Below are 23,131 nucleotides of genomic sequence, written 5' to 3' on the forward strand. Positions count from 1 at the left end.
TAGTAGAGATGGGGTTTCACCATGTTGACCAGGATGGTCTCGATCTCTTGACCTCGTGATCCACCCGCCTCGGCCTCCCAAAGTGCTGGGATTACAGGCGTGAGCCACCGCGCCCGGCCCGGAAAACAAAATTTTAATGCAGTCAAATATATCAGTGTTTTCTCTTAAGACTCTGGAGTTTATGTCAAAAAAGCCTTCCTTTCTCCAAGGTTACAGCATAATTCTTAGCTGATTTCTTTTAATGTATTATTATTTTCACTTTCATATCCAGATCTTTCAAACACAGAATGTTTTTGGTATGGATATGAGGCACGGGCTTACCTCTGCATTTCTCTAGGTGGTCCTTAGTTGTCTTCAAATCATTGTTACGTGAGCTATATTTTCTCCACTGATTGGGAGTTTACCTTTGTATTATTATGAAATTCCCAGTCTATTGGGAAAGTCTATTAGACTTTCTGTTCTGTTTCATCGGACTTTCATTTATATTAAGTGCCAATACCACCTGGTTTTATTAATTTGTTTTAAAACTTATGTGGTTGCTTCTCCCTTGTTACTTTTCCTTTTCAGAAGTTTCCTATTCTACCTATACTTGCTTTCCTAGCAAATAAAATGACTAAAATTATTTTTTCTCAATGTGTAATTTTTAAGCCCCCGTTCTGTGCTGACCAATGCCCTGGATTATTTTCTAGAAAGTAAACTCAAGCTGTTTAATGAGCTGTCCCAGACTGCAAGAGCTTGCAGTTACATTTCAGGGGAAAAACACATGCAGAAGGTAGATAGGAGAGGGGTTCTGGAGCTGAGCTTCTTCTGGTGCACACAGGTTACCTTATAGTGGGCAGGCCTCTCCTGCTGAAGTCCAGCCCCTCTTCGCTGATGGCTGTCACTGCTAACTAATCTATGACAATGAGCTTGAAGTATGTTACATTTGGTTATCTGAGCAAATACAAAACAGTTGCACTGGAAAGTTCAAGCTTTTGGTGGGACATATTCTGAGGGCATTTTCGGTGTTATGCCTACAAGTTACTTTAGAACTCTGGCCAAGACTACTAACCATCACTTTAGAATAAAGGTAGATTAGCCTGTTTTTTTGCCCTAAAAGCTTTCATCTCTTAACAACATCAGGATTGAAAATGAGTATCAAAGAACTAAATAATATTAGTTCTCCTCATTACTTTAACTCCCCTACAGGTGAGCTTAAAACAGATCATATATATCCTAAAGTTTATATGGAATATAACGAGAATATTTCTACAGTTAGATTTTCATACTTGACATTGAATGAGTTGTTGAATACCTGTGATTTTGAGAATATTTTCATTTTTTTAATAGAATTGATACATTAATGTATCTCTCAACCTGGTACATACCATTGTACAGTTTTTAATTGACAGCACTTGCCCTTGTCTCCTAGGACAGTTCTTTCCTTCCTGCTTCCCTCCCTGCTGCTTTTCTGATCCTCTTATTTCCTGACCTTCCAAATGCCCTCCACATGTGGGCTTCTTCAGGACTTGGCCTTGAGTACTATTTTGTTCTCTTCACTGTCCTTAATTTTTCCTTTGATCTCATTAAACAACCTAAATAACACTCTTCTGAAATTTATTTCAGTAGTCCAGACTTCTCTTTTGAGTGACCTGCACAACATTCTCCTAGCTTGGTGTACATTCTCAGATGTGAGTGGCCAAAATAAAACCTTTTATTTCTTACATTCCTTTCCTCCCTCTGGCTCCGGGCCCATTGTACCCAGTAAATGGCACCACAATCCGCTGTGTTTTTCAGGTTAGAAATTCAATAGCCATGTATGAGTCTTCTCTTTCTTTTATTGCTCCCACGTTAAGCCCATCAGCAAGTTCTGACAAGACTACTTTTTTTGTTGTTGATGTTTAGATGGTAGTCAGTATTTTATTATTTGATGAATCAGGAGAAAGCACTTTTTGCTTTCTTAAGGGAGAAGAGGAAAACTAAGAGGGAAAAACTGAAAACATTACATAGGTGTTTTTCTATGCCATACAGCATTTTTCTTTATGGAAGAACTGAAAACTTTATGTGTGCCTCTAGTAAATGGATTTTTTATTAACTTGTATTTTAGGTTCAAGGGTACATGTACAGGTTTGTTATATAGATAAATTGTGTGTTGGGGGGTTTGGGGTACATATTGTTACATCATGTAGGTAATAAAGCACAATACCCAATAGTTAGTCTTTTGATCCTCACCTTCCTCCCACCCTCTACCCCCAAGTGGACCGTGATGTCTATCATTTCCTTCTTTGTGTCCTTGTGTACTCAGTGTTTCACTCCCACTTATAAGAATATGTGGTATTTGATTTTGTTTTTTCTTTTTTGAGGTGGAGTCTTGCTCTTTTGCTGAGGCTGGAGTGCAGTGACACGATCTTGGTTCACTGCAGCCTCTGCCTCCCAGGTTCCAGTGATTCTCCTGCCTCGCCTCCTGGATAGCTGGGATTACAGGCGCATGCCAGCATGCACAGATAATTTTTGTATTTTTAGTAGAGACGGGATTTTGCCATGTTGGCCAGGCTGGTCTCGAACTTCTGACCTCAGGTGATCCACCTGCCTCGGCCTCCCAAAGTGCTGGGATTACAGATGTGAGGCACCGTGCCTGGCTCGTATTTGATTTTCTACTCCTGCATTGATTCATTTAGGATAATGGCCTCCAGTCCCATCCATGCTGCTGCAAATGATATGATATTCTTTCTATGGCTGTGCAGTATTCCATAGTATATACATACCATGTTTTCTTTATTTACTCTACCAGTGAAGGGCATTTAGGTTGATTCCATGTCTTTGCTATTGTGAATACTGCTGCAGTGAACATATGTGTGTATGTGTCTTTATGGTGGAATGATTTATATTCTTTTGAGTATGTACTCAATAATCGGATTGTAGGGTCTACTGGTGATTCTCTTTATGGCTGAACTAATTTACATTCCTACCAGAAGTGTGTAAGTATTCTTTTTCTTTGCAACCTCATCAGCATCTGTTATTTTTCAATTTTTTTGAGATGGAGTTTTGCTCTTGTTGTCCAGGCTGGAGAGCAATGCTGTGATCTCGGCTCACTGTAACATCTGCTTCCTGAGTTCAAGTGATTCTCCTGCCTCAGCATCCTGAGTAGCTGGGATTACAGGCACCCACCACCACACCTGCTAATTTTTGTATTTTGAGTAGAGATGGGGCTTCACCATGTTGGCCAGGCTTGTCTTGAACTCCTGACATCAAATGATCTGCCCGCCTCGGCCTCAAATTGCAGGGATTACAGGCATGAGCCAGCATGCCTGGCCACATCTGTTATTTTTAAATTTTGTAATAATAGCCATTCACTGGTATGAAGTAGCATCTCATTGTGGTTTTGATTTGCCTTTCTCTGATGATTAGTGATGATGAGCATTTTTCATGTGCTTGTTGGCTGCACATATATCTAATTTTTGAATAGAGTCTGTGTATGTCCTTTGCATACTTTTTAATGGAGTTGTTTGTTTCCCGTAATTTTGTTTAAGTTTCTTATAGATGTTGAATATTAGATCTTTGTCAGAGGCATAATTTGAAAATATTTTCTTCCATCCTATATGTTGCCTGTTTGCTCTGTTCATAGTTTCCTTTGCTCTGCAGAAGCTCATTAGTTTAGTTAGGTCCCATTTGTCAATTTATATTTTCATTGCAATTGCTTTTGGTATCTTCATCATGAAATATTTTCCAGGTCCTATGTCCAGAATGATATTTTCTAGGTGATTGTACAGGGTTTTTATTGTTTATGGTTTTACATTTAAGTGTATAACCCATCTAGAGTTGATTTTTGTATATCATATAAAGAAGGGATCCAGTTTTCTCAGCACCGTGGATCAAATGTGGCATTATTTCTGAGCTCTGTAGTCTGCTCCATTGAACTATGTGTCTGTTTTTGTACCAGTGCCATGCTGTTTTGGTGACTGTAGCCTTGTAATACAGTTTGAAGTTGAGTAATGTGATACCCCAGCATTGTTCTTTTTACTTAGGATTGCTTTGGCTACTCAGGCTTTTTTTGGTTCTATATGAATTTTGGGATAGTTTTTTCTGTTTCTGTGAATACTGTGATTAACAGTTTGATAGGAATAGCACTGATTCTGCAAATTGCTTTGGGCAGAATGGCTATTTTAACAATAATGATTCTTTCTATCCATGAGCATGGAAGGCTTTACCATTTGTTTATGTCATCTCTACTTTCTTTGGGCAGTGTTTTGTAATATTCATCATAGAGATCTTTCACCTTCTTGTTTATCTGTATTTCCAGGTATTTTATTCTTTTTGTGGTTATTATGAATGGGATTGTGTTTTTGATTTGCCTCTCAACTTAAATGCTGTTGGTGTATAGGAATGCTACTGATTTTTATAGAGTGATTTTGTTTCTTGAAACTTTGCTAAAGTTGTTTATTGAATCAATGAGCTTTCAGACAGAGACTATGGAGTTTTGTAAGTATAAAATCATATCATCTGCAAACAGGAATAGTTTGACTTCCTCTCTTCCTATTGGGATCCCTTTTATTTCTTTCTCTTACATGATTGCTCTGGCTAAGACTTCCAGTACTATGTTGAATAGGAGTGGTAAAAGTGGACATCCTTGTTTTGTACCAGTTTTCTAAGAAATGCTGCCAACTTTAGCCTATTCCTCAAGATGTTGGCTGTGGGTTTGCCATAGTTTGCTCTTATTATTTTGAAGTATGTTCCTTCAGTGCCTAGTTTGTTGAGAGTTTTTAACATGAAGATCTGTTGAGTTTTACAGAAAGTCTTTTCTGCATGTATTGATTAGATTGGGTGTGTTCAGGGTGGTGGCCATAGACCTTTGTGCATCTGTTGAGAGAACCGTGGTTTTTGTTTTTCCCTCTGTTTATCTAATGAATCACGTTTAATGATTTACATATATTGAACCGGCCTTGCATCCAGAGATAAAGCATACTTGATTGTGCTGGATGAGCTATTTGATGTGTTGCTGGATTCTGGTTGCTAGTATTTATTGAGAATTTTTGCATTCATGTTCATCATGAGTAGTGATGTGAAGTTTTATTTTTTTGTTGTATCTCTGCCAGGTTTTGGTAGCAGGTTGATGGTAGCCTCCTAGAATGAGATAGGGAGAAGTGCCTCCTTCTCAGTTTTTTGAAATAGTTTCGGTAGGAATGGTGTCAGCTCTTACTTATATTAATACACCTGATAGATTTTGGCTTTGAATTCCTCTGGTCCTGTGCTTTTTCTGGTTGATAGGCTTTGTATTACTGATTCATTTTTGGAACTTGTTATTGGTCTGTTCAGGGATTTCATTTCTTCCTGGTTCAATCTCGGGAGATTGTACATTTCCAGGAGTTTTTCCATTTCTTCTAAGTTTTCTAGCTTGCGTGCATAGAGGTATACACAGTAGCCTTTGTGGCTTTGTTTGCTTTTGTATTTCTGTGGGGTTGGTGGTAATGTCTCCTTTATCATTTCTGATTGTGTTTATTTGGGTCTTCTCTGTTTTCTTTATTAGTCTAGCTAGTGGTCTCTCTTATCTGTTCTTGCAAATAGCCAACTCCTTGACTTGTTGATCTTTTGTATGGTTTTTTGCTTCTCGGTTTCCTTCAGTCAGCTCTGATTTTGGTGATTTTTTGTCTTCTGTCAGCCTTGGGGTTGGTTTGCTCTTGTTTCTGTAGTTTCCCTAGGTGTGATGTTAGGTTTTAAATTTGATATCTGTCTAACTTTTTCACATAGGCATTTAGTGCTATAAACTTTTCTCTTAACACTGTTTTAGCTGTGACCCAGAGCATTTGGTATGTTGTAAGATCTCCAAACTTTATGTCCAGTGCATTCACTGTCTCCATTTCCATGACAGTCCCCCAATTTAGGTCACAAGGAACAATAGCCAATCAAATGCAGCAGAGCTTCCTAACTTTTATCCTTCCTTCCACACTTGCTTTTCTTCACACTGTTTTCCCCAGAGTAGTACAGATGAGCCCTTTAAGCTATAAATCAGATCACATCATTCCTCTGCCTAATGTCCTTAAGTGGGTTCCTGCAGGGCTAAGATTGAAATCTGGTCTGGATATGATAGTCAACAAAGGTCTGCTTGTCTGGTCCCAGTTAGTCTCTTCAAACTTATTTCCAGTCTCATCTCCTTTCACACTGCCCCTTGATCATTAAGCTTCAGCCACTCTAATGTTCCTTAATTTCTTTATGCATGCTAAGCTTTTATAAAGCCCAGGGCCTTTAACTGTGCTGTTTCCTATGCCTAGAACATTATTCCTCTGGTTGTTTACATGACTGGCTTTTCTCTTAATCCAGATATTGCATAAAATGGTACTTACCTAGTGATTTTTCCTGATGACCACATCTACCGTCATCTCTAACATATTATTCTGTATTTCATCTCTTGTTTCTTTCCTTCATAACAGTGTCCAAAAGCATAATTACTTTATTCAATTGCTCTAAGCCTGCTTTCTTATGTTTTTTTTCCTTTTTTCTTTTTCCTAGCAAAAGTTAGTTTCAATGGGCAGACTCTCTGTTTGCTGTAAATGCTGCTATATGGCTGGTATGTAGACCAATACCTGGCACATAGTATTCAGTACACTGGATAAATAAATGAATAAACAAGCAACATTGAAGGTCAGGATTACGTAGAGAATACAAGTAAATATTTTTCCTCAATTACAGCATTAAAATATATGCTATGATAAAATAAGACAAAATTAAATCATTGGAGGTGTTAAGACCTTTGATATTAAAAAAAACAACTATATAATAGAACATTTTCCTGGGGAAGTTACCAAAGAGGAAAGTTATCTGGACTCTGTGGAACTGCAAAATTATGCTGCTGCAAAGACTTATTATTTAAGTGAATGTGCCATGCATTTACTAGCATTATGCTTTAGTATTCTCAGCTTCCACAAGCACATTTAATTAATATTAGGACTTAGCCAGTGATTAGGATAGTCACTGTTAACTAAGAAATAACAAGGAAGTTTATTTATCAAGCATGTCTTATCCTCCAGTAGGTAGACACGGAGTCTCACTAACAAGTAGGGGAGGCAATTTTATTAAGAAATTTTTAATGTTTTTTATGTGACAGCATCAGTGAGAGGCACATATAAGGATCATGGTGGAACAAAGGAGGGAGTTTCCAGATTTTTACAGGTCATCTACCACATCCTAGAGGAGGTGATGTGGAGTTTGATCTTGAAGGAATGCAAATTTGCTAGATGGAGGCTTTCCAGGCTATGGGACAGAATATACAAAGACACAGAAGCATGATTAGGGTGGTGTTTTCTGGACTCTCTAAACATTGGGAAATGTAAGTAGAATAGCAGGCAATGAGGTTGGAGATATAGCCAAAACCAGATTGCAGAATGACTTGTATGCTATGGATATAGATTAGATTTTATCCATCAGGCCATGGTGGGCCTTTGAATAATGTTCATCTTGAATTGCATTTAAAAGAGGTCATTAGAAAATGGAAGATATTCTCCAATAGGAGGAATCTGGTAATGGAGAGTGAAGGATGAGACCACCCAGGGAAGTATAGAGTGAGAGAAGAGTCAGAGATGGGCTTCAGTAGAGTAGTGTGATGGTTAATTTTGTGGGGACACATCCAAGCCATACCAAGTAGGGACACAGAATGGGGAGAAAGACAGTGAGACTAAGAGTGGCAGCAGATGGAGAAAGCAACATGTCACAGAAGCCAAGGAAAGAAATCTGTTTTACGGAAGCAGGAATGACAGGACAAATAAGATACAAATTAAAATGGGGGATCAGATTTCATAATGAAGATATCTTTAGTGACCTTAGCAAGAGTAGTGTTGGTAGGCTAATGGGAACAAGATCTGCCTGGAAGTTGTTTGACAATAAAGGAGAACTGAGAAAACAAACACAACGTAGAGTAGGCATGGAGCCAGCCTTGGTTCTCTTTGTTTGGGTGTTTTGTTTTAGTAAATGGTAGAAGTTTGACTTTGTAGACTGCTGAGAGAAAAGACACACAGGAACTAGGCTATAGGCTATTGATGCAGGAGAACTGGACTTTGGTGAAATGTTGCTTTAGACACATAAAGCAAAAGAGGAGGGAAATAAGGATGAAAGGGCAAAATTGTAGGCAAGATTGTGGCTAAAGTATCAGATAGAGGGTATTTCCTCTGATACTGTGGGGAAAGTGTGTGTTGAGAGAAAGGGGAACAAAGGTGGAGCTAGAGGAGAACAATCTGTGGTGGCTGAGGGAATGATCACAAGGTTTCTCTGAGCGTTCAGCTGAGCTTGATGGCACAGGTGGGTGATGGCCCTAGGTCACCTGCAGCAGTCTGGATGTCAGGTTCCAGATTGGGAGTTACCTTTTCAGGATCACCTAAAGATAAAGGGTGATGCTGCCGAGAACGGCATTAGGATTATGGTTGAAGCAATGAGATGCAATAGAGAGATCCAGCCTAGTTAGGGAAGTAGGCAGAGGGGTAGTGAAAAGGGGCCTGAAAAAAGAGAATAGAGTGAGGTGAGAGGAGCAAGTGTGTTGGGGAGGGTGGAAGGAGGGCCAGTCCTAGAAGGAAGAGGCTATTTGTAAGCAGTATATCAGAGTGATATATACAGAGGGACGTTTCTTTACCAGTTACCTTGTAAGGTATTTGTCCTGAGTTTGTACTGTTGTCCAAAACATTATAAGGAATACCTTTCTTGGAACTGAGCTGAGACTTTGCCACATGGCTTTTGAGTATTTGGAGTTATGGTGATTCTTAGCCTGTTTGGAAGTGGATTTAATTTTTGCACACTACCAGGTCATTCAGGGCCAAGTTTGGTGAAGAAAGTAGAAAATCATTTTCTACTGGATAATACCATTTTTGGTAAGAATGGAAATGCGGACTTAAAGAACAGTAGTATTTTATTTGTGTGACTTGTAGCAATCCCTGATAGTAATTTCCAAAGACAGCAATGACAGTATCTTTGGAATATATGTAGCTTCTCAAAACAAAGGTCTTCCTAAAACGTGGGACTCTCAGCATTGCAGCATGGTTGGCCCCCTGGCTTCTGGGCCTAAATGTCAGTATCCTTGTGGCAGTCAGAAAAGCCACCACACATTTTCAAATGCTTCTGGTTGTCTCTTGACTGCCAGGGCCTGGAGGATGCCAGGGAAGAGAGGAAGATGCTCTTTTCTGTCCCTTTTACTCTTCATCGATATATCTATTTATTCACTTTGCTTTCTCTCTGGTTTTTTCCTTTTTAAAAAATTTGTTTGTTTTCATTGATTGTGGTGTGAAGGAAAGACAGAAACAGGAAAATGGGGTCTTTATTAAATAAAGATTGAAAATAAATGAATAATCCAAAGGAAGGCTATGGGCGAATAGAAGAAAAGACAGAAAATAGAGTAGTCGTGGTGAAACTGGAAGAAATGTTTCTGCCACATTTGTCTGTGGTCTCTTGTGATTTTATCTGAAGCCAAGAATAAGATTTCCTGTAAGAACGCTCATGTGGTGTTGCATTATAGGGTATAACTGATTGCAGAGGCACCCTAAATAGATTTCACTGAGAATATAGTTAGAATTGTGTAAGGCTTTAAATCCAGACTGAAAGAGGAAAACAACTTGTTATAAGGCAAGTCCATTTCAACTTTATCTGAGGGGATTTTCATGACCGAGAGGCCCAAGCCCCTGTTTTAAAATGATGTTATTTACATGATTGTACAGGAACGTGAACTTCAAAACAATGTTAGCTCCTGAGTAGCAAGTTTTTAGTTTGTACAAAATGAATACCCATACCCTTTACTAAAAATAGTGTACCTGGCTAGCATTTAAAAGTTATAACCTTTAGCTTGCCATGATTGCTAAAAGTCATCTGTTATGTGTTTTTAAAATCTGCACTAACACTTGTGGACCATTCATGCCATACTGAAGCTGATTTTCTACTTTATTTTTTCAGTTGTTCATGGTGGACAATGGAGCAGATGACTGGAGAATAGCCATGACTTATGAGCGTATTTTCTTCATCTGCTTGGAAATACTGGTGTGTGCTATTCATCCCATACCTGGGAATTATACGTTCACATGGACGGCCCGGCTTGCCTTCTCCTATGCCCCATCCACAACCACCGCTGATGTGGATATTATTTTATCTATACCAATGTTCTTAAGACTCTATCTGATTGCCAGAGTCATGCTTTTACATAGCAAACTTTTCACTGATGCCTCCTCTAGAAGCATTGGAGCACTTAATAAGATAAACTTCAATACGCGTTTTGTTATGAAGACTTTAATGACTATATGCCCAGGAACTGTACTCTTGGTTTTTAGTATCTCATTATGGATAATTGCCGCATGGACTGTCCGAGCTTGTGAAAGGTAAGTTTGTTTCTTTTCCTGAGAACATAATTTACCATATGGTAGCTTTACAAGTAAGAAAAAAAAATATTTTAGACTTGAGTCCTGTAGTGTCTCACTCTTGAAAATTTTGGATTCTCTGACAGGCTTCTTTGAAATGACTGTCAGGTGACAAAGCATTTCTGAACATTTTTTTCATAGAGCAAATGCCTTCATGCTTGTGTGTTTTCTTTCTAATTTGATCAGTTTTTAGTAGAGGGCTGCTTTTATAATCTGTGCCAAAATTTGGAGACCTAGAAATTCTACAAGTGACTTATTGGAAATGTGAGTTTAATGGTAATATTGAGTAATTTCCATGCCTGATTGCTTATGAGCATTGTTTATTGTTGAGACAGAAATCCCGTGAAACAGCGTTGATGCAAGTTGTCTGGACTTTAGGGAATATCTTAAGGTGGCTTGTTGGCTTTAGTGCCTGTTTATGACAGTATTCAAATGATTACTTGATAAGGAGCTTATGGGTATATGTATTAGTTTTTATTGAACTTTCAATTATTAGTAAGAAGAAGCAATGTGTATTTCTTTTATTGTCTAAAGAGCTCCGGTAGTCTAGATCTAGGCATATATTCTCAGATTTCAGTAGTGGCTCAGTGATTTTAATCAGTTATAGCATTAATAATGTTAACTTTGCCATTTAAGAAAAATAGACTAATGACTTAAACAGGAAGAGCTGTATCGTAATGGGGTAGGGAATACCTTCATATGAACTTGGCTAAGAAAATTCAAGTTGAAATTAACAATAAAGATATAGGAATGATTTAGAAGTTTCTAGGAGTGTTGAAAGTTCAGAGGTTAGTCTTTGTAGAATTTTAAAAATTTTAATTTGGCTTTTGAATGTCAAGGTTATACACTCAAATAGTTTGAAGAAGAAAAATACCTGTGTGAGACTTGCTGCAAAAAAATAAAAGGGGAACCCTGAATACCCCCAGACCATTCTAGGTTTCCAGGAGCATTCACTTTAAATCTTTTTAGCCATTCCCTTGGTAACTGCTTTTTATATTTTTAAATAAAATTTCTTATGTTGCTGCATCTAGATTTTTTTGTTGCTGTTGTTTTGGAGCTATCAATTAACTTCCTTCTGTGGAAGTTGGAATTTTTCGTTTTTCCCATATATAAACATACCCCTTTCACAACTTCACCCCTCCCCAGAAAAGTGATTTCTATCTCCCTATCTCCCAGTAAGATATATAAACCCTAAAATCTGTATTCTATATTTACGTTGTTAAGACTAGATCAAATGCATTTGTAGCTGAACAACATAATATATTATAATCATTTTTTCTTTCCTGTACATTTTTTTACTTTTTCTGGAAGAAATAGTCACCTCATTTTTTATTTGCTTAGTTTTCTGTATACTTATCACTAAATTGTCTCTAAATTCTCTCACATTATATAAATACCTTTTACTCTTTTCAAATATATTAAGCAGTTTATCAATTTCACCTTGAAGAAATGACTCTAGGAACATTATGACTTGAGTCTCTATCATGTTGAGGACTTTCTTTGCCTTTTTTGTTTGGTGAATAGCCCCTTTCTTGAACCCCATTTCACCTTCTTTCTTCATTCTTTATTTTGGTAGAATCTGTCTTCCAGTAGTTTTGAAGCAAAGGTAGTGTGTAGGAGAGGTATTTTTGAGATATTGCAGATATGGGAGTCTTTAGTCTTCTCTCATGCTTAATTGGCAGTCAGCTAGATATAAAACTCTAGATTGGAAATCACTTTCCTTCAAAATACTGAAGGCACCATTTTCTTCTGGTATTCAGGGTCTAGCAGTCTGATTCCATGCTCATTTTTTATTTACTTATATTTTTTTTTTCTGGAGGCTTTTAGGATTGGTATTCCAAAATTACACAAGAACATATCTTTGTGTGCATCTGTTTTAATCCACGCTACTGGGAACTTAGTAAACCCTGTGCAGTCTTGAAATTCATGCTCTTCAATTTTTGATGTTTTCAAATTATTTAATTATTTTTGTTTCTATTTTCTGTTGTGTGGATTATGGCCCTCCTATGTTATTCCTTAATTTTCTTATTCTTTGTTTATAATTTTCCATTTATTTTTGCTCTGTATTTGGGAGGTGATCTGAAATTATCTTTCAGACTTTCCATTAGGATTTTATTTCTTCTATATTTTATATTAATTTCCATTGTCTAATTTTTGATCCCTGAATGCCTTTTTTTAAAATAGCATCATGCTTTTCTTTCATAAACTTTTCTCTAGAGATGTTAGTCATAACTTTCTGAAATTTTTTCTCTTTGCATTTTTTTTTTTGTTTCCCCAAAGATGCATTTTTCTTTTGTTTTGGCTTCTGTTTTAGGAGCTTTTTGTACATATTTCAAATTTATCAACTGTAGTCTTTATGAAAAGGGTGGCTTGAGCGGGGGACATAGAACACCAATTTCAATACCTTTACATGTTTTATGTCTTCTCTGACAATCTGACCAGTATGTCGGAAGACTTTTCTGCTGTCTTGCCTTGAAAGCAGAAGCATGGGGTGATAATGTTTTGGGAATGGAAACACAGGGCAAAGAAGAGGTCTTAACAGTTACTATGCAAGCGTTTGCTTATTCTCCTGGTATCAGTACAGTAGCTTGCTCTCTCCAGTGTCTGATGCCCTGCAGTAGGTCCACAAACCTTGTGTTTTACTGTCTCCAGATAACAGATTTTCAGACTTCTGCTAGGTTACCGAAGAACAGTTAGTGTTTATACAAAGCAGAAGAGGAAATCTATGTGTCTAACTGCTTTTATGCCATCTTTGAACCTATCCTCCCATTCGAAGTTATCCCCACCTGCAGAGGTATTGGTGCCAGCAGTGCCTGAGTAATGGGTGAGGGGGTTGGTTCTCAGTGCATGTGCGGTTGCCTTTTGGTTTTTTACCACTATTGCCATAGAACTCTACATTCTCATGTCAGGTAAGTCAGTGGCCACATGTCAATTGGCTTTCTAGCTTTTTTTTTTTTTTTTTTTTTTTTATTTACTCTCATTCATTCTTTTTGTCCTGATGAGTTTATGCTTTATTGTTGTTTGCTTGTTTTAAAATTACTTATAATCATTTTAAGGTGGTTAAGGGAAGGAGCTGAGGCTAGCATGTTTATTGAGCCCACCTGCTTTTACCAGAAGTTTTGTAGTGACTAGTTTTTAATATCATGTCTCTGAACCTATTTTTTTTTAGAACTTATCTGCATAAATATGCCATTTGAGAGATTAACGTCTTCTTTTTAAAGAAAGGTAGACTCCTTATGGTAATGCTTTGTTTCCTAGCAATCATGGTATTTAGAGGCTTATGATATTTTTTGGAGCAGATGTACCTTATGAAGTTTGAAGAATAAATATAAAAAACTCTAGTTGACATACCTATTTACTGTATAAAGATTAGCCCTATTTAAAAATTATGCATAACCATGTAACAATGAGGGAAACAGCCAGCTCTAACAATATATACATCTCCATGGGTGGTCTCTAGTGCATCTGCTTCCAAGGGCCAATTAAGAGAGCCTCAAAATTATGCACATGCAATACATTTTCTTTTCAAAAACAGTTCATCTTAGCTGTTTTAACCCATTATCGCAGAACACCAAAGGCAAGCTGTGCCACATTTCCTTAGCAGCCCCAAGTCTGTGTGTTTTTTAACATGCTCAGATTGTGAGGTGATGACCCTTCCTTTTTTCATGTAAAGAGGCAATAAAAGGTGAAAACTGTTCATTTTATAGCAAGAATGGGAGTGTGTAGCCAGCAGTTACATAAAGGGAAAAAATCCATGACAGCATGGTGGGGAAGGGACAGAGGCCAAAATGTGGATTGGGACACTGGAATTTAGTCCCTGTTGTGTAATTTAGGGGTCGAGTGACCTCAAGCCAAACATCTCCGTCTTTTTGTCTTAGGTTCTTCTTTTTCCAACTAAATGGCTGGTTAAGAGTTTTTCTTCTTAAGGTAATGTTTTATCATTACACAAATGTGTCAAAGAAAAAAAAATCATTAACCAACATTGTGATAATAGAAGATTTTCCACATTTGGTTTTTTATTAAACTTCTCATTTTGCTGTACAAATTCTCCAGATTGTGATTTGTAAGTTACAAAGATATAAAAACTTTGTTTTTCCATAAATTTGCAATTTTGAACGTGATATCACCGGCATCTTACACTTCCTTGATGATTATTTTCTGACCCTTTTTTCCCTCTTATGTGAAGTTTGCAATACTAAATATAACACACAGCTTTTCTATTTATTTTGTTTAGGATTTGGATTTGAATGAATCCCACCAGCTCCATCTTTGGTCCATCTAAGCATCCTCTCCATGTAAAAAGGGGAGATTCACATCTGATAGAATTTTTTATTTTTAGTTAATTAGATATCTAAAAACAGACTTAGACTTTTAGACTTTTTTAAAAAGAAAGAGGTGGAGAAAGAAACAGCTTTCTAGAGAAGTTTGCATTAAAAACCTATTCCTGTCCTTCCAGGAGCCAAGATTCAGGATTTCTAGAAGTTTCTAGAAATTGTTGTGTACTAATGGGGGAGAGCATCCTGTATGAGGCATCCATTCCTCGTGGTATTATATTCCCAGGCATATCATGCATCTTTGAAGTTTTTTTACCTGTAGGTAATAAAAATTCTTTTTTTGTTGTTTTTTGGTGAATGATAGGAGGAGGAAGCAGAGTAGCAAGAATCTAGCATTATTTCTGTGGCCTACATTTGTTAATAAGCAGCTGCCCCAGACCAGACCACGTAATCTACTCTTTTTCTGGTTAGGATTTGGCTTTGTGTTAAGATAGACATCAGTCCTAGGAAGAGCACTGTCCTCTGAAGCAGCCTGAGAAGAGTGGCCTAGTGCTGCTAACCGATCTCATGTTCATGGAGTCCCAGAACAAGGCATTTAGTCATGATGTATTAGGAGAAATTTCAGGAACATTTGTGTTTTAGAAGAAACCTGAAACTCGGAGCTTGGGGTCCTGAAAATTGGGAATTATCTAATCCTGACATGTACCTTTTGAGGCTTCTCTAGTTTTGTAAAGATAGTATAGGCAGCTATTCACCCTAAAGTGTGTTTCACTGGGGACAGTTTCTGAGCAATATTAGTCGCCATTTTGCAAGAGGTAGAACTGGATATTGTGGGTAAGTGCTGTGTTACACAAAGAAAGGAGTTTTGTTTCTTTTTCACTGTAAGAGTTCTCAGACCATTTAATATATGTATATGCATTAGAAATACCCAGGAGGAGAAAGGAGTATTTATTTGGCCATGCTTCCTGGGAAACTTGACATATGACATATGAAATTTTCCATACTTGACATATGACAAAATTGAAGTTTTGGAGATAGAAAGGAATTAAACTTCCTGCACTGTTTGGAAATTCAAAATAATGTTTCTGTGTTCAATTTTGACATAGTTTTGTAATGCTGTGGTAGAGGAGAAATTTGGGGATTAAAAGGAAGAAGGAGGGCAAAGGTGAGTTAGGAATTTAGGTGGTAGTGTTCCCAAGCAGAAAAGCAAACATTGTGATAATATGCAATAAATTGAAGATTCCAGGTAATGTTTGGAATGGAAAAGGGTCATTCAGTTAAAAAGGTGGCCAACTGTTGTCCTTTTTTTTCCCCATTATTTCATCTCTCGGGGCACTTAAATATGCATTAACCAGGTATCATTTGTTAAGAGGGAATGTTTTCTAAAAATGACTTAACAATGGTTTGCTCTTTTTGAAAGCAGACAAATTAGAGAAGCATAATGCAACTTTTGATTAGCTTTGGATAATATAACCTTCATTTTAGATGGATAAAGAATAACTTCTCATTGTCACTGAAAACTAATAGATGAAAATAAATTTGGTATTTATTTCTCAAATTAGCATAGAGAACCTGAGAAATAGAGTCTTCAATTTCAGTTGTGTATTGAAGTATTCAGTTCTTAAAAGTATATTTTGTTTCTTTCATTAGAATAATCCAGTTAGACTTCACTCTACTTTTTGTCACCCTGTCACTAATACTCTCCTATGTTATATTATTTTGTTTTTGTTTTTAATTTCCTGGAAGATGATTTCTGAAATGCAGTTAAAACATACTGTATTATTATATGGTCTGTTAGAGAAGCAGAACCAAGAGGATATAGATATAAATATTTGAGAGGGAATTTACTAGGGGAATTCGTTCACAGGATATGAGAACTGAGAAGTCCCAAGGACAGGCCATCTGCAAGCTGGAGACAGGGATGCTGGTATTGTGGCTCAGTCCAGGTCCAAAAGCCTTAGGCCTAGGGAGGCTAATGGTACAACTCTCAGTCCAAGGCTGAAGGCCTGTGAATCCAAAGAGATGCAGGTGCAAGTCTTGGAGTCAAAAGGCTGGAATGCCTGCAGTTCTGATGTCCAAAGAGAGGAGAGGAAGAGTGTCCCAGCTCTAGGAGAGAAAGAAAGAGAAAGAGAGAGAGAGAGAGACTCACCTTTTTTCTGCCTTTTTTATTCTGTCCTAGCCCCCAGCCAGAATGGTGTTCACCCACATTGAGGGTGGATCTTCCCCGCTCATTTCACTGACTCACACACCAGTTTCCTTTGGAAACACCCTCACAGACACTCAGAAATAATGCTTTACCAGTTCTCTAGGTATTCCTTAATCTAGTTAAGTTGACACCTAAAATTAACCATCACATATGGTATATTGTGGAATATTACAGTCAAATCATGCCCCATAATAAAACTACATACAACCTAAGTTTTATATAAAATAGCTGCTTTTAAGCACAAGGATTGGTTATGTCTTCTGACATCAGTAGTATGAAGGAGTTGCTAAGGGAAAACTCCTGTAGGATGAGAGAATATCCTGTTTTGTAACTAGACAGATTTCTAGTCTCTTATTTTATAGAGGATATATAATTTGGGGATACACTTTCTCTATGTCCCTATAGAGAATATGTGATTTGGCGTCCCACTTGCATATGGAATATGGGCATTGATTAAAATTTTGTACATACTAAGTTAAAATGAATACCCTTGTTCCTGAGCACCAATAAAACAAAAAACAGGTTGGTAGTTGTTTACATCTAGTAAATTAATTTAGCATTGCAGTGGATGCTTTTTAGTAACTCAGTCTGTTGCTCTAACACTATGTATGTTCATTACTTCTCTTTGTAGAACATACTTTTAAATGAACTTTAAGTTTCAATATGTGATCAACTCTCTGTAGAGTTCTTAAATGATCTGGGTTCTAATTTTCAAGTTTTCCATTTCAAAAAAGTTTCAGCTGGTTTTTATCTGTTTATATAACATAAGCCAGTTGCCATGAAGGAAGGGATGAATGGCATCTGAAAGCTTCACTTGGTGTATTTGTGTTTTTTTTATTATTTACATAGGATGAGTGTGAAATAGGGAGCTACGTATTAGAGTGCTAGTTCATTTTCCTGGTCGGTCAGCCATGATTTTATTTTATATTTTCAGGAGAGTCACCCAGAGGCCTACTCCTTTTCTAGCACTGGCCATTAGAGGTGCCTGTTTCCTGATGATTTACTTAAATTTGAAGCATGTTACTTGGGATCAAGTTACTTTAATAGTTGTAAAAGTAGTCGTAAAATATGCATTGTGGTTCCAGGGAAACATATCTACCTTGATTTATTACAGAATATTGGATAATTAGATTATTTCTTACCACTTGAAGTTTCAGCCGTTGCCAAGTTAACTCTAAGCATTTCATCAATGGATTTGTAATTTGTGGTTGATGGCAATGTAATACTTTGTAAACTTATACTTCCAAGTGGGTCTGATTCATACACACAGATATAGCATTTTCAGGCTTATAAATGAGTCACAACTTTAAAATGGGCCCTTTCAAGTTATAAAAGTCGGCAGTTTGAAAGCATTCATCCTGCATCTGTGACTTGCAAAACATCAATGCTAAGTATAATGTTTGCCAAATAAATTGGTTATTAAAGTCTTATGGAAAGAAAAACGAATACTCTCTTAAATTCAATTTTCTCTTCTTTTTTATGCAGATATGCTTTTTGTTTTGTTTCTATTTTTGTATTTCTATTTCTATTTTTATTTTTGAGTTGGAGTCTTGTTCTTGTCGCCCAGGCTGCAGGGCAGTGGCGCGATCTCAGCTCACTGCAACCTCTGCCTCCTAGGTTCCTGTGATTCTCCTACCTCGGACTCCCAAGTAGCTGGGACTACAGGTGCCCGCCACCATGCCTGGCTAATTTTTTTTTTTGTATTTTTAGTAGAGATGGGGTTTCACCATGTTGGCCAGGCTGATCTTGAACTCTTGACCTCAGGTGATCCACCCACCCTGGCCTCCCAAAGTGCTGGGATTACAGGCATGAGCCACTGCGCCCGGCCTTGTTTTTATTTTTCATTTTTGGTTTACCTCCTGAGAGAACAGTGAGGAATAATATTTATTGGCAAGGGGCTTTGAGACCCTGGTTTAAAGAATGCAGATTGAAAATACCAGCAATGTTAAATTCAGGTAGAAAAGAAAATGAAAAGCTCAACAGCTCAGGAATCTAACCTCAGTGAACTCACAGTCAGTGCATTATGTTACTCCTCATCCTGTCATCCATGCTGATCTGTAGATTTCATGGGATACAGGTCCTAAGTGTCTTCTGACTTTGAAAATCCCTGTAATTATCCATATAGTACATTAGACAGCATGCACGTGTGCACTCCTGGGCAGCATTCTCATGTAATTCAGCTTCAGAACGACTGTGCCAGATGAAAAGAAGGAACATAGTCTAAATGTAAATGTCCTGACATTCAAGCCATTTTGTCTTTAAGAAGATGCATTTCTTAGAAAATTAATATATAGATGGGGCTTGGTTGGAGAAAATGCAAGTGTTTTTTACTTCCTGCTGGATTTTCTGCATTGTATGCTTTTAAGTTTTAAACTCTTTATTTTTAAATGTTTCCTTAATGCAAAATAGTATTAAAATAACCATAGAAATGCAAGAGAAAAGGGGTACCTTTGCATGCCGTGAAATGTACAAGTTTTAAACATTTGCTGAGCTTGGATGGATCTGTTTTCTTTTATATTGTTAAGGTTTTATAACTGTAGTCCATGTTAATGGACTTGCTTACTATTGTTAGAATTAAATGGGGAATGGGATAGATTTTATTATTGTATCCCCAAGCTGCTGTCAGGTAATGAAGCACCTTCTGTCTTTCAAGGGAGCCTCTTGGCTTGAGTGTCTTAGGAGGGACTTTGTGAACTGCTTCACTGCTTGCTGGTTGGTAGAGCAATGTCTAGTCTACAGCTGGTTCGTCAGTCTGTCCCATCCTGCTGGTTCCAATGCTAGTTTCTCCCTCATTCAGAATCCCATGGGTCAATAAATAGTCTGATACTGTCAAGTAATTAAGGAACACTGAAAAGGCCCAGTCATCAGATATTCAAACCACAGTGTGGTGATAAAGTCAAAGCCATTTTGAGTTTGTGGCCATTATTCAATGAATGTTTGGTGATTAAGTACTAGAATTTTAAAACTTTATATAGAATTTTTATGGTGATTTTTGGCTACAGTGTAAAAAGAAAAAAGTGTTTTTGTCAATTTTTTAAAACAGCTTTATTGAGGTATAATTTGTGTACCATAAACTCCACCTATTTAAAGGATACAAGACAGTCATTCTAGGGGCTATGCACCCATCGCTACAATCCAGTTTTAGCACAGTTCCATCACCCTCCAAAACTGTCATCATCCCCGTGCCCATTTGCAGTAAATCTCTGCTCCCTTCTGCAGGCCTTCAGGTGACCACTAATATGCTATCTGTCTCCATAGATTTGCTTTTCTGAGACTGTCATATAAATGGAATCAAATAATATATAGTCTTTTGCATCTGGTCTTTTTTACTTAAAGATTTCGTTTGCCTGTGTTATAGTGTATATTGAAGTTTTTTTCCTTTCTATTGATGAATACTATTCTGTTGTAAGAACATGCCACAATTTGGTCATCCATTCACCAGTTGATCTACATTTAGTTGGTTTTCTGTTTTTGGCCACTATTAATAGGGTTGCTGTAAACTTGTACACACAAGTCTCTGGGTAAACATTTTTTTTCTCTCTTATGTAGCCATCTAAGAGTATATCATTTTACAAACCCATCAGTTATCAGCAATGTATGAAGTTTCCAGTTTTATCATATCTTTGACAACATTGTCAGTTGTGTGCATGTGTATGTATTATACCATATATGTGTCATATCTGGGTATGGATAAATAGCATTGCCAGTGTGTCTGTATATGCACATATGCTTATGTCTTAATATGTGTATATAAACTTACATATATATATGATCTTAATATTCGTTTATATAATCATAACCATTCTAGTGAGTATAAAGTGGTATCTCATTGTGATGGTAGTTTGCAATCCTCTAATGACTAATAATGGTGAATACTTTTTATATGATCATTAGTTCTTTGTGCATCTTCTTTAGCAAAATGGCCATTCAAATTGCCTATTTTTAAACTGGGCCATTTGTCTTATTAAATTTTAAGGTTTCTTTGTATATTCTGGTTACTAGTCTTTATGAAATATATGATTTTGAAATATTTTCTGTGGCTTGTATTTTAATTTTCATTCTCACTGTATTTTGAATGTGCTGAGGCTATGTACACTTGGATTTCTCTAAGTCAGTCTTGCCTTGCCTTTCAAAGCCATGCAGGAAAATAGCCAGCTACACACAAACAGCTGACTGTGAGCTCTTTGAAGAGGCTTAACTCCCTTGTTCGGTTCTGTGCTTCATATGCCTCTCCTTGCTGCCCTTTCCTACCCCGAAAGTCTTTCTTTTCTAGTAACCACTATTCTCTAGTAACAGCAAAGAGAGGAAAAAGCAAAAAAAGACTGTTTTTAAATCCTGTTTAAAAAAATCTTTCCAGTTCTTGCATTGCTTTGATGGTTGTAGTAGCTATGAAAAATGAAGCTCAGAGAATATACGTCATTTTTTGACTCAGGATGAAGTATTCCTGACTTGCCTCCAAAGGGAATTTTAATATTCTTTTGTTTTCTCTCCTAGTTGAGGTAGTAATTTGTTTTGATTGATCCACAGCTTTCTTCGTGACCAAAAGCAAACATTTGTAGTGTGTCTGACCCCATTTTAGGGATGTAGCTAGACATTGTGAAAAACCAAGCTCCTCCTTCCCTTTTAGGTAACCTTGCTGAGTTTTGTGACCATCCACAGTCATGACTTTGAAAGGACAATGCTCTAGCCACGGGCTGCTTGACAAGATGACCACTATGTGACCGACTGTTCTTTGTACTGTGCTTTGTATCATAGTGACAGGATACTACAGTACAGCTCACAGGGATGTGGCAATTGATTTTGACATACGATATTCTCAATACTACAGGAGCAAAAGATATTTCAGTGACTACTGTCTAATATCTTTGTTTTCATGTCTTTGCTCATGATTTAGTGTTCTAAAAGCTTTCTGCGTCATATAAAATATACTGTTTTAGTTTATTAAATTATATTGAATATTCTAACAGAAGATATAATTTAAAAATAATATTTTATAGACTTTTGGTATTTAATGTTGTGGTTTTAGAACTTCATATAAAACCTCATGTAAGAATCATGGTTTGTAAATATGAAAGCCACAAAGTAAGGCACACATTATTCAATACCAATTTATTAGCAGAAAATATATTTTATTTCAATGATCATGGAGAAAATTTAAATTTAGTGACTTTCTTGCTTTAAAGAAATGGTTGGGATTGAGCTTATCAGTAATTGTAAACTCCTGTTTTTGAATGAAACTGGGTTTTACTAGGTATATATGGAGAATCATCTTAAGTGCCCACTTGGTATTATTTGGAGTAATACCTTTTATTCCAGAGGGCATCTTACAAAATGGAACATCCAGTACAGAAGAATGAGCTTTGGTCAGAGTAATTATAATCTGTTTTAAACTTTAATCTGGTTTTGTCCCAGAGGATATAATGTTATCAAATGAAATACCCAATATAAAAAGATCAGCTTTGGTCATTAGCTTTAATCTAATTTAATGGTGACCAGCCCTTAGAATTTCTGGCTTGCTACATCTGGAAGGGAATGAGTATTTTTATATTTACTATTGTTGTTATGGTAATCTGCCTACTGTACTTTCTACTCTTTAGTAAGGTGTTTCTGTTGTCTTGTCTTGTTTTGTTTTCTTTTGCTTTTAGGATGTGTTCTGAGAAGTTTGGAAGTGTCAGTGTAAAGTGAGAAGCCACTCTGCTAGGTTTTCTATTCCTGTTTAAAGATTCCGTTTTCAAAATATCACACTGACACCTTTTGTGCCTCTTCTTATCCACCATTCACTTACTATATCATCTAGATCTCCGTTTTTCAGCCCTACCAAGGTCACTGGCATTTATTGTGATGGGCAGGTATTTTGGGTAGATGTCTGATAGACGGTTGGGTGGTAAAAGGAATCAAGGTACCACAGTAGGCAGGTTTGATGTGGTCAGAAAAAGAACCAGGGAGACTGTTGTCACCAGTAGTCAGTGGAAGAGTTGCTTAAAACTTTTGTCTGGCTCTGATGAGGTTAGGAGATGAGTTCTCTCTGCAGGTTAAAAGTGTTCGTTGGCGGGCACAGTGGCTCACGCCTGTAATCCCAGCACTTTGGGAGGCCGAGATGGGTGGATCATGAGGTCAAGAGATCGAGACCGTCCTGGTCAACGTGGTGAAACCCCGTCTCTACTAAAAATACAAAAAATTGGCTGGGCATGGTGGCACGCGCCTGTAGTCCCAGCTACTCAGGAGGCTGAGGCAGGAGAATTGCTTGAACCCAGGAGGCGGAGGTTGCGGTGAGCCGAGATCGCGCCATTGCA

The 23,131-nt window shown here is 37.2% G+C and overlaps 1 protein-coding gene across 4 annotated transcripts in view; it reads left to right on the forward strand.

The window, feature by feature from the left end:
* Positions 1-23,131, forward strand: part of KCNN2 (potassium calcium-activated channel subfamily N member 2) — a 138,592-nt gene that overhangs the window by 33,537 nt on the left and 81,924 nt on the right. For 3 of the 4 annotated variants that reach the window (XM_017544883.2, XM_017544882.2, XM_017544884.2), the window contains one exon: positions 9,901-10,319. The exons of the other annotated variant lie outside the window; for it this stretch is intronic. In XM_017544883.2, the coding sequence (XP_017400372.1) occupies positions 9,901-10,319 (419 nt within the window). The remainder of the gene's footprint in view (positions 1-9,900; positions 10,320-23,131) is intronic. 4 annotated transcript variants of the gene reach the window in all.

The sequence above is a fragment of the Cebus imitator genome, unplaced genomic scaffold (genome assembly GCF_001604975.1).
Source record: "Cebus imitator isolate Cc_AM_T3 unplaced genomic scaffold, Cebus_imitator-1.0 Scaffold173, whole genome shotgun sequence".
Classification (NCBI taxonomy): Eukaryota; Metazoa; Chordata; class Mammalia; order Primates; family Cebidae; genus Cebus; species Cebus imitator.